The following is a 10,151-nucleotide window of genomic DNA, read 5'->3' as shown; positions in this document are numbered from 1 at the left end:
TCCGGTCCCGGACCGGACGTAGCGGACCGACGGAAAGGCCCGTCGAGGCGAGCAGCACCCAACGCGACCAGCAGCAGCAACAACAGCACCAGCAGCAGCAGCAACAGCAGCAGCAGCAGGCCAACGCGCACGCCGCCTCGGTGGCGGCGTCGATGGCAGCGGCCTCTGGCGCCGGCGTGTCGACGCAGTACGATCAGGCGTCCGGCTACCAGCAGGTCCACGGCCTCGTGACGCCCCTCACCGGGAGCGCTCAGCTCATGGACCCGGCCTACATGGCGGCCGCCACATCGCACGCGGGCGACCTGTCTCAGCCACCATATCCCTACCCGCTCTTTTACGGTGCTCACGACGTGCAGGCTGGGCGAGCCAGCCAAGGCGCGCTCTTTGGCTACCCGGACATGGGGCAACCCGCTCATCCTGGAGTGCACCCGCAGACGCTTGGATCCGCGACGGCCCTGGGGCTCCACGACGTGCCGGTGCCCAACGACCAGCACGGCTGGAGCTCGGTGGCCGGGCTGCCGATGCACGCGCACCACCTCAGCAACGTTGATCTGGGCGACCTGAGCCAGGCGCAGTGGTCGGGCCACGGCACGCCCTCTGGACCCAGCGTGGGCGAGGCGTCGTTCAACACCAGCTTCGATTCGTCCGGCCCGCGCACGCCCAGCCCGGTCGACGGGCAGCTCAGGCTCAACCTCGGCGCGGGCCATGACAACCACCACCATCATCAGCATCCGCCGCATCCGCAGCAGCCCTCCTCACAGCATCACCACCAAAACGCCGGCAAGCGGGCCGAAGGAGCCCTGGCGCAGTACGGCGTGCCTGGGCTCGAATCGATGCACGGCATGATGCAGGACCAGAACGCCGTCAACTTTGACGCCTGGGTCCGCTCGCAGGCTATGCAACAGCAGCAGCAGCAGCAGCAGCAGCCGCAGCCGCAGCAATAGCCTCCCCGCACCCCTGCGCTCCTTCCGAATCGCATGCCCATCTAGGCGTCCATCCATCGTCGTGTTTCCTCCCGCCGCCTAATCCGTGCGACTTTGTCGCCGCGCAGCTACAGTAGTCCGTTGTCCGTCCCTTGGACCTTGTCGTCACGTTCGCCCTTTTCCTCCGCCTCCGCGCTCACACTACCATCTGCTCGCTGATAGAGCGATCGACTATACCACGTTGTCCTTCATCCATGTTTCCACGCCTTCTTCTCGCTCGCCTTGACCCAGACTGCCACTTTGCCATGTCTTTGCCGATTCTTGGGCTCCATCGCGCGTTCCTCATGTTGACCCGATACTGCATCGTATGTTTACTGCCACCTGTTGGCTGGGATGAGCCGAGCTGGGCCTGTGGTTGTGATTGTGGCTGTGGCTGCGCATATCGTCGAGGTGGCCTGCCCTGCCCTGGCCTGCCAGACCTGGGGACGAACGGCGCGCGCGCTTTCAGCTGCCAACGGGACGGTATGCTCGCCGCTTGCTTTTTTTGCCCTTGGGCCCGCGGGAATCGGGTAGCGAGCGGCAACCAAACGGGCACGCCTACCTTAGGCAGAGGCCACCGGCTGGGCATGAAAGCGGGCGTGGAGCGGGTCCGGCCAACTTGGTGGCCCGTCTGCCGCTGACGAGCCGGACCCTCTCTCTCTCTGTCTTTCTCGCCCTCTCTCCTCCGCATGCCTCTTGTCTGCCTCTGCCTCAGCGGCCGACTTCCCATCCAGCCTTCGTCCTCGTCGTCACCGTCGCCGCACCACCACCACCACCACCATCACCAATACCGGCACCTCTTGCCCTCACTCTATCTTGTCCGTTTCAGCTTCCCCCTTCGACAGCAGCACGCACGCTGACCCACCACCACCACTCCCCTCGCCGCAGCCGCAGCAGCAGCCTGGCTGGCACCGGCCGCCTCGCACCGGACACTCTGCCAGGATGCCCTCGGTCGCCCAGAAGCAGTCCAAGAGCGCGCTGGCGGTCGAGCAAAAGCATCGCGAGCTCCAGCAAAAGTTCAAGGACAGCAACCAAGATGTCAAGCACCTCCTCCGGCTCGCCCTCGAGCAGCTCGTCCCCTCGCTCTCCGAGGAGCTCGAGCTGCAGGACGAGGGCACCGCCCGCGTCCGCGCCTTTCTCGAGGACCACGCCACCCTCTTCCGCTTCTACCGCAGGTCCCGCTACGATCACCACCAGGCGCTAGCCCTCCTCACCACCTCCATCGCCTGGCGCATCAAGACCGACCTCGACCTCCTCTCCATCGCTTCCCTCCACCCGCTCTACGTCTCGCCGCCCGCACCGCAGCCACCCCTCTTTTGGGCCAACTCGAGCTTCAAGGACCGCTTCGGCAGGCCGTGCGGCGTCATCAGCCTGCGCTGCGTCGAGCGCACCGAGCAAAACACCCTCGACGAGCTCAAGGAGTACATCGTCGCCTGCATGGAGATCATGCGCAGGTATATTGCCGACCTCAACGCCCGCCACCGCCACGAAAAGGCGGGCGCCAGCCGGACCGCGGGTCCCGCCGACGGCCAGCATCCCGTCATTCAGGCCGTCATCGCCGTCGACCTGCAGGGCTCCGGCATGGCCAACCTCGAGCTCGAGCTGCTGCCCTTCCTCCTCGACCTGCTCAAGAACCACTTCCCCGGCATGGTCGGCGCCGTCTACATCCTCCACTACGGCTGGGTCCACGCAGGCATGTGGGCCGTCGCCAAGCGCGTGCTGCCTGAGCAGGCCCTCGCCCGCATCTTTTTCCCGTCGCACGACGAGCTGCGCGACCACTTTGACCCGGCGCACATCCCGGCCGCCTTCAGCGGCGACCTGGCCGTCGAGATGGACGCCGCTTCCAACGACGTGCTGCGCAAGTGGGGCAGGCCAAAGAGGTCGCTCTCGTCGGCCTCGGAGCAGCCCACGCCCCTCTCGAGCCCGGACGTCACCCGGGCCCAACGCGGGCTGAGCCGCAACAGCTCGTACGAGAGCATGTACGAGGTCTTCTACAGCGCTGCGGGCACGCCGTGGGCAAGCCGGCCCATCACCCCCAAGCACAGCGGTCCGCCCACGCCACGCGGCGACCAGAGCCCTAGACCTTCGGGCCTGAGGATGACGCCGAGCGCCGCCAGGAAGCTGCGCCGCCTGCAGATGACGAGGGGCGAGCACCTCGCCCGGCAGCGCTCGGCGTCGGACCTGCGGGTCGAAGACCCCGCCGCATTGGGTCTGACGGTCAACACGGCGGGCCTCTCGCCCGTCACCACGCCGTACGGGGGCAGGAGCCCCGCTGTCCACGGCAGCAGGCGGACAGCAGAGGCGAGGCACGTCCACTTTGGCTCGCCCAGCAGCCGCCGGTCCATGTCGCCGGTGCGACGCATCGGCATGTCGCGCGGCTTCAACCTACATAGCGCCGAGGACGGCGACGACCAGGAGGCCAGCGAGAGCGAGAGCGATGCAAGCGGCAAGGACGGTGCCAAGCCGCCAGCCGACCCCTCGCAAGCGGCCGCGGGTGGCGAGGACGCGGATCAGGGAGGCCTCCTCTCCCGCTGGAGAAAGGGGCGCCGGGCTTCTCAGTCGCGCGCCGAAGAGGAGTCGAAGGACCAGGCCGACGACGAGGACTGCGCGGGCGGCGTGACGACCATCACCTACATTGACCCGGGCTCGCCCCAGCTGCAGGTGCCGCTCCTCGGCGAGCCGCCCATTTCGCGGTCGGCCGTCCCACAGCACCGCTTCCTCTCCCAGCGCAGCCGCCAGTACGAAGGCCGCGCGGGCCACGTCTCGCCCTACAATGCCACCAACCCCTTCTTTGGCTACCCGGCCTACATCAGCGCGCCCTCGCAGGAGACGGCGGTACCCGGCGACGCGCAACGCTTCAGCCTCGGACTCAGCACGACACCGCAACACCTCCACGCGCGGCGCCGCAAGCGCGACCTGATGCGCACGCTGACGTACCTCTTTGTGCTGCGGCTGCTGGCGCTGCACCGCGAGATCCGCTGGAAGCTCATCGTCGTCTGGAAGGAGCTGGCGCGCACCCTGAGCGTGGCGGGCGAGGACCAGACCGACGGCGACATGCTCTGGCGGCTGGCCGAGGAGCGGCGTCGAGCGCAGCGACAGGCCACAAGCGGCAAGGTGCAGCAGAGCCACTCTCGGCTGTCGCGGCTGCTACGCTCCAAGCTGGTGCTCTACGTGATCGTCATCGCCAGCCTGCTCCGACCGTCTTGGCGGGCGCATCTGCTGGCGCAGGCGTCGAACATCACCTCGCTCGTGCCCGTCAGGGCTGGCAAAGGATCGGACAAGCTCGAGGCTCGGCCGAGCAATACCACCGTCGTCGTGCACCGCACCGTGCTGCCGACCCCTGCCACGCACAGCTGGACGGGGCTGCATATCCGCGAGAAGCTGGGCGTCAAGTCGGCGGCCGGCGGCAACCCTGGCGGGCGCGGAACGCGGTCGCGTAACCGGGCGCTTGCTGCTGCTGGCGGTGCGCTGGCGCTGGCTTCACTCGGCCTCTACCTCTACAGGCAGATGGGCAAGCCGGGCGGCGGAGGCGGCGACGACGATGACGATGGCAGCCGCCGTGAGCCGGACCCGTCTGGCGACCGCAACGTGGCCAAGGCGCTGAGCAAGAACGTCAAGCGGCCGACGATGTCGCTCTCTCTGTCCCCGTCGTTTGACCGGTCGGACCCTGCGGCGCTAGAGGGGCTGCGCACGCTCCTGGCCGCCCTGGCGCCGAGCTACCTCGTCCACCTGATTGTGCCTTCGCACGGCGACGAGGAGCTGGAGCGTTCGGTCTCTTCGCTCGCCGCCTCGCTGGGCGAGATGACGGGCTTTGACGCGCGGCGGATCCTCGAGTACTCGCGCCACGGCGGGCGGTGGGCGATTCCGCGTGCGCTGGCTTGCGACTGCCACCTCGAGATCCTGGTCCAGGCCGATGCCGACGACGCCGCCGCCGGTGCTTTTGAGGATGAGGCGGCCGAGGATAGCGCGCTGGCGCTGACCGAGCTCGACCGGATCCGCCGCAGCTCGGGCCTGGTCGTTGTCGCTGCGCTCAGTCAGCGAGCCGGTGGCGGAGCGGGAGCGATCGGGGCCGAGATCGACGCCATCTTTGCGGGACTCCGGCAGCGTGCGGCCGAGCAGGGCGGCGCGTCGGCTCGGCTGGACGCGCCGGCGGGCATGCGGGCCTACGACCGTCGACACGAGGGCGGCGAGGCGTGGCAGATGGTGGCGGAACAGGTGCAGCTGCTGCGCGAGTCGTGGAAGTAGGTAGCGTGGGCCGGCGCTCGTCGCGATCTCGAGCCATGTATCGATTCCAGCGTTCATGTAGCAACGCGTGCATCGTCATCCAGGCTATGTATCTCCTTGAGATGGGATGGGAGCCCGCCCAGGTCGAGGAGCAAAGAGGGAGAGAGGGAGAGGAAGGGAGGTGTCCGTTGAGGCTGCGGCGGCGGCTTGGCTGACTGGCCCGCCCGCCAGGCTGCGCTGGGCTTTCCCTCTGTCGGAGCCGGGCTGCTATGTGGAGGCTGAGGCGTGGGCTCGAGCGCGCGCAGCCTCGCTGCCAAACGGTTGCCTGACAAGTCGGTGGCCCACGCCCTTTGCCTTGTTGGCTTGTTGGCTCAACCCGCTCTCCTCTCTCCACCACCGACAACACGCTCCAGCCTTGCTTGCATCCTCGTTCTCCCCGGTCGACCCGCATCACACCTTCCTTGTTCCACCTCTCTCGACCTCCTCCCCGCGCTGATTCCCGCCCTCCACGGCCGCCGCGCCACCGCCGTTGCCCGCCATGGACGCCTCGACGGCGCAGCGCAACTTTGAGGTGTCAAACTCGATGGTCACGCTCGACGCCTCCTCGCTCGATCAGGTGTTCCGCTACGATGCCGATGAGCAGCGCTCCATCCTCCAGGCGGCGCCGTGGCGCTCCGACCCGCACTACTTCAAGACGGTGCGCATCTCGGCCGTGGCCCTCATCAAGATGGTGATGCACGCGCGCTCCGGCGGCATCTACGAGATCATGGGCCTCATGCAGGGCAAGATCGACGTCGCCACCCAGACCATCTACGTCATGGACGCGTTTGCGCTGCCCGTGCAGGGCACAGAGACGCGCGTCAATGCGCAAAACGAGGCAAACGAGTTCATGGTCGAGTACCTCGAGAGCTCCAAGCGCGTCGGCCGGCTGGAAAACGCCATCGGATGGTACCACTCCCACCCGGGCTACGGCTGCTGGCTGTCGGGCATCGACGTAAACACCCAGATGACCAACCAGCGCTACCAGGATCCGTTCGTCGCCGTCGTCATCGACCCCAACCGCACCATCTCGGCGGGCAAGGTCGACATTGGCGCGTTCCGCACCTACCCCGAGGACTACAAGCCGCCCGACGCCGGGCCGTCCGAGTACCAGAGCATCCCGCTGGGCAAGATTGAGGATTTCGGCGTGCACGCCAGCTCCTACTACCCGCTCAAGGTGGAGCACTTCAAGTCGAGCCTCGACGCCAAGCTCCTCGACCTGCTGTGGAACAAGTACTGGGTCAGCACCCTCAGCCAGAGCCCGCTCGTCGTCAACCGCGCCTACGCCACGGGCCAGGTGCGCGACCTCGCCGAGAAGCTGGCCAGCGCCGCCAAGGCCATCGGCACAAAGAGCAAGACGACCCAGCCGCTCGGCGCGCCCGCGGCCTCCGGGTCGACGGAACCGGCCAGGGCGCCCGGCGGCGGCGGAGCGGCGGCCGCGACGGGGGCACAAGAGCCGATGACGGCCGATGCGATCGAGAAGCTCGTGTCCGAGACGAGAAAGAGGGAAGACGAGACGCCGCTGGCCAAGGCGTCGCGAGATGCGTGAGTGCCCGCCGCAGATCGATGGAATGCGACCACCTACCCTGGCGCACAGTCTACTGACCTCGACCTTGCCTTGTCCCTGTCCCGCCCTCTCTCTCTGTCGTGTCTGCGCCTCCTTTGCGCCGGCGCACCACCGCCGCAGGTCCAAGGTGTCGACAGAGGCGCAGCACGGCCTGATTGCGCAGGTGCTCAAGGACGTCCTGTTCAACAACGGCCAGACGGGCGCCCCGATCCCAGACGAGCTCTGAGAGAGCCGGCCTGCCCTTTAGGTCTGGAGCCCGAGATCCGACTGCCGGCTGCCGACCTCCCTAGTTGGTTTTTCGTCGTTGGGTGCACGTGCATTGAAAGTCTGGCCGCGTTGCGCATCGCGCTGGCCGGTGGCGGGCCCGTGTGTGTTTTTTGGGGGCGGCCCCTGTGGATTTTTCAAAATCCCCGCTTTCTTCGGATGTGGAGGTTGGGTCGGGTCGCTTTGCCGCAAGAAAGCCAAAGAGGCTAGGGTCTCTGGCGACGAACGTCGAAAAGACGCTCGAAAAGGCGCATGGAAATCTTAATCGCCGGTCAAGTCCCGGAGCGTCGACGCTGGGCCTCCTCCCCTGGTCTGGCCTTGACCATGGGGCCTTTCGACCCTCGACTGGCGGCATCGATGGAGGGTCGGCATGTTGCTGTCTACGAAACGCAGGTGCAGGCCAGTCGCTGGCAGTCATGACGGACGCACAGCGCAGCCTAGGATGTCGATGCCGCAGCGGGACGGAGTGGTCTGCCCATGTCGTGCCGAATCCAAGACGGCCGAGGCACATCCCAGTGCCAGAGTATCGGATCGCAGAAGAGGGCAGACGCTTCGGACGTCGAGAACGATGCAAGGAGTGAGCACCTCTGGTGCCTTTCCTCAAGCCTCAGCCACGACTGGCCAGGGCAGGGCAGGGCAGGGCAGGGCAGTTCGATTCAAGGCAAGGGGAGGGGGCCTAGCCGGGGAAGTTCGAGCGAAGCGCGGTCGCGCCGTGTGTGCGTGGGTGCGTGCCGCGTTCAAAGGGGATGCCGGGGCTGCCGCTGCGAATATCATCAAAGGGGAGCACCGCTGCACCGGCTCCGGTAGGGCAGGCTGGAGAGGCAGGGTACATACAGGTAGGTTGGCCGGAATGGTGAATTGGCGCCCAGTCCAAGCCCTTCTTCGAGGCCAGGCAGAGGCAGAGGGGACAGCGCGACCTGAGCCCGCCTCCTCCACCCCGGCCAGGCCAGACAGCTCCTCGTCGTCTTCAAGAGCGCCTTCAACCTTCGCAGCCTCGCTCACTCGCTCGCTCGTCGTCCACCACCGTCGGCACCACCACCGCTCCCGCTACTCTCGCTGCTCGCCTTTGGCACACCGCTCCTCTCGAGACTGCTCCATCTCCGTCTGCCCTCTTTCGCCCTCCTCGCCGCCCTACCCTCCCGCAGTCTTGCGATTGAGCGACTTGGTCTGCCACCCTCGAGCGACAGCCTCCCATCTGGCCGCGAACTCCCCAAAGCCACCTCGACTAGGTCAAGCTGCCGGCAGCAACGACCTCTGCGCTTCCCTCGTACCGACTTCCTCCTGGTCGATCCCCTCGCCGCCCGACACACGGCGATCCAGCCCCGGCCGCTGCTCCTTTGCGAGGTGAGTCTTTGCTTTTCTGCGCCCTCGGCCCGTTCCCTCAGTCCCGGCCTCGCCCAAGCTGGCGGCTGCGATGGCATCGCGCTGCCCCCCTCTGCCCCGTCGCAACCGGCGTGCATCCGCACCGCCTGCCGCCACCATTCGCGAGCAAGCCGGAGCGGTGCCCGAGGCCGGCCGGGCCATGGCAGGCCATGTCGGTGGGGGCACCACTGGCCCTGGCCGAGGCTTGGCTCGGTTTGTATTCGGGGGGTGGAAGTTGAAGGGCCGCGCTTGTATTGCGTGACCCGCGGTGGTATTCGAGGCGCCTCCGATCCTCGCGTGGTTGTATTGCAGCCATTACAAACGCGGCGCGCCTGGCCAGGCAAGGCCCAGCAGCAGCCCTAGCCTGGCTGGCTGGCTGGCTGGCCTCGCTCACCGCGTCTGGCCCTGACCCTGGCAGGGCGGTAAATGGGCGCGACCGAGTCGATCGAGGCTTGGGTCACTTTGCAGCCCCACAGCCAGAGGCCCCCCAGCGCGGCAGCCCAGGCTGACTCTCTCTACCTCACCTCTCTCCCCCTCTCGTCCCCACCTCTCCTTCGCTCCTCACCCATCCTTCTCGCGCCCATCCTCCCCCTCGCTGCCCCTCGTCGCCGCCGCCATCGTCCCGCCTTGCCTTTCTTTTGCATCCCTTTGGCGCACCGCTTCGATCCTCCGACTGTTCCGGGTCGTCTGTCGCGGATCGTCGCCGACACCATCCTACGTCGTCCTCGCGCCTTTTCCGCCCGACCTTCAACTTCTTTGGTCCCGTCTCGCTTTCTGTGCCTCGACGCCGGGCCGCACTTCTCACTCGACGCTCCAGTCTCCTCTCCGGGTGACCTGCTGCATCTCATCCGGTCGTCGAACGCCATCACCACCACCAAGACGGCTACGGCGAGAGACGTTCTTTGAGAGTCGCGACACGGCCCTGTTTACCTGCCAGCCCGACCTCACCGCCTGGCCTTTTCCCCCCGCCCGAATACAACTTTTAGCCGGTCGACATGTCGTCGAATATCGTGAGTATCGGGCGCGTTGTATTTCGCATTTCAAAACGCGATCGGCCGCCCACTAGCGCCTGGCGCCGAGGCCATTTTGGATTTTGAATTGGCCGAGGCTCCCCCTTGATTTCAAAACTCGCCCTGCCAATTGAGCCGCGCTGACCCTCGACCTCCACGCGCCTTGCCCCATCTCGCTCTCTCTGCTTCCCCCTCGCTCCCCTTGCATCTCGACCCTTTGCTCGCATCGTCGTCGTCGACTGCCGCTCCGCCACCGCCGCCATCGTCGCCGTCTTCACCACCGTCACCACCACCACCACCACGGCCATCTCCATCGCCATCGCCACTACCGCCATCGCCATCGCTGCCACTGCCACCACTGCAACCGGACACACCGCGATGCCTTCGACTCGACCCACGACGCAGGCATCGAGACGGGTCCCCGTCCGGACGCGCAGCACCACGGTCAAGGCGAGTGAGAACGGCGTCGTCGGGGCAGTCAGCAGCAGGACCGCCCGGTTGGGCTACAGGGACATGGGCGAGGCCGGCACCGCCGACGCAGGGCCTTCCAAGCCTGTGGTCGCCGCCGCGGCGGGTAAGGCTGCCACCACCGCGGCAGCGGGTGGCGTGCTTGGCACCCGCAAGCGCGCGGCGCTCGGCGACCTCACCAACGCCAACCGCACGCGGGCCGCCGGCGCCGCGGCATCGGGCGAACGGAGTGAAGCCGGCAAGGGACAAAGACTT

The 10,151-nt window shown here is 67.1% G+C and overlaps 3 protein-coding genes across 3 annotated transcripts in view; all 3 read left to right on the top strand.

Annotated features, from left to right (window-relative positions):
* Positions 1-944, top strand: part of PFL1_01184 (uncharacterized protein) — a gene marked incomplete at both ends in the record, with an annotated part of 2,585 nt that extends 1,641 nt beyond the window's left edge. The window contains one exon of the mRNA XM_007878687.1: positions 23-944. Coding sequence (XP_007876878.1) covers positions 23-944 — 922 coding nt within the window. The remainder of the gene's footprint in view (positions 1-22) is intronic.
* Positions 945-1,904: 960 nt separating this feature from the next.
* Positions 1,905-5,207, top strand: PFL1_01183 (uncharacterized protein; the record flags this gene model as incomplete). The annotated part of the gene is made up of 1 exon (XM_007878686.1): positions 1,905-5,207. The coding sequence occupies one exon, from the start codon at positions 1,905-1,907 to the stop codon at positions 5,205-5,207; it is 3,303 nt and encodes a 1,100-aa protein (XP_007876877.1).
* Positions 5,208-5,724: 517 nt separating this feature from the next.
* PFL1_01182 (uncharacterized protein) lies at positions 5,725-7,018 on the top strand (the record flags this gene model as incomplete). Its single annotated transcript, XM_007878685.1, has 2 exons — positions 5,725-6,770; positions 6,913-7,018. 2 exons carry the CDS (start codon positions 5,725-5,727, stop codon positions 7,016-7,018), a joined length of 1,152 nt encoding a protein of 383 aa, XP_007876876.1.
* Positions 7,019-10,151: the final 3,133 nt, after the last annotated feature.

This window comes from Pseudozyma flocculosa (assembly GCF_000417875.1).
Source record: "Pseudozyma flocculosa PF-1 unplaced genomic scaffold scaffold00003, whole genome shotgun sequence".
NCBI classification, from domain to species: domain Eukaryota; kingdom Fungi; phylum Basidiomycota; class Ustilaginomycetes; order Ustilaginales; family Ustilaginaceae; genus Pseudozyma; species Pseudozyma flocculosa.
This window is presented reverse-complemented; position numbering and strand designations above follow the sequence as displayed.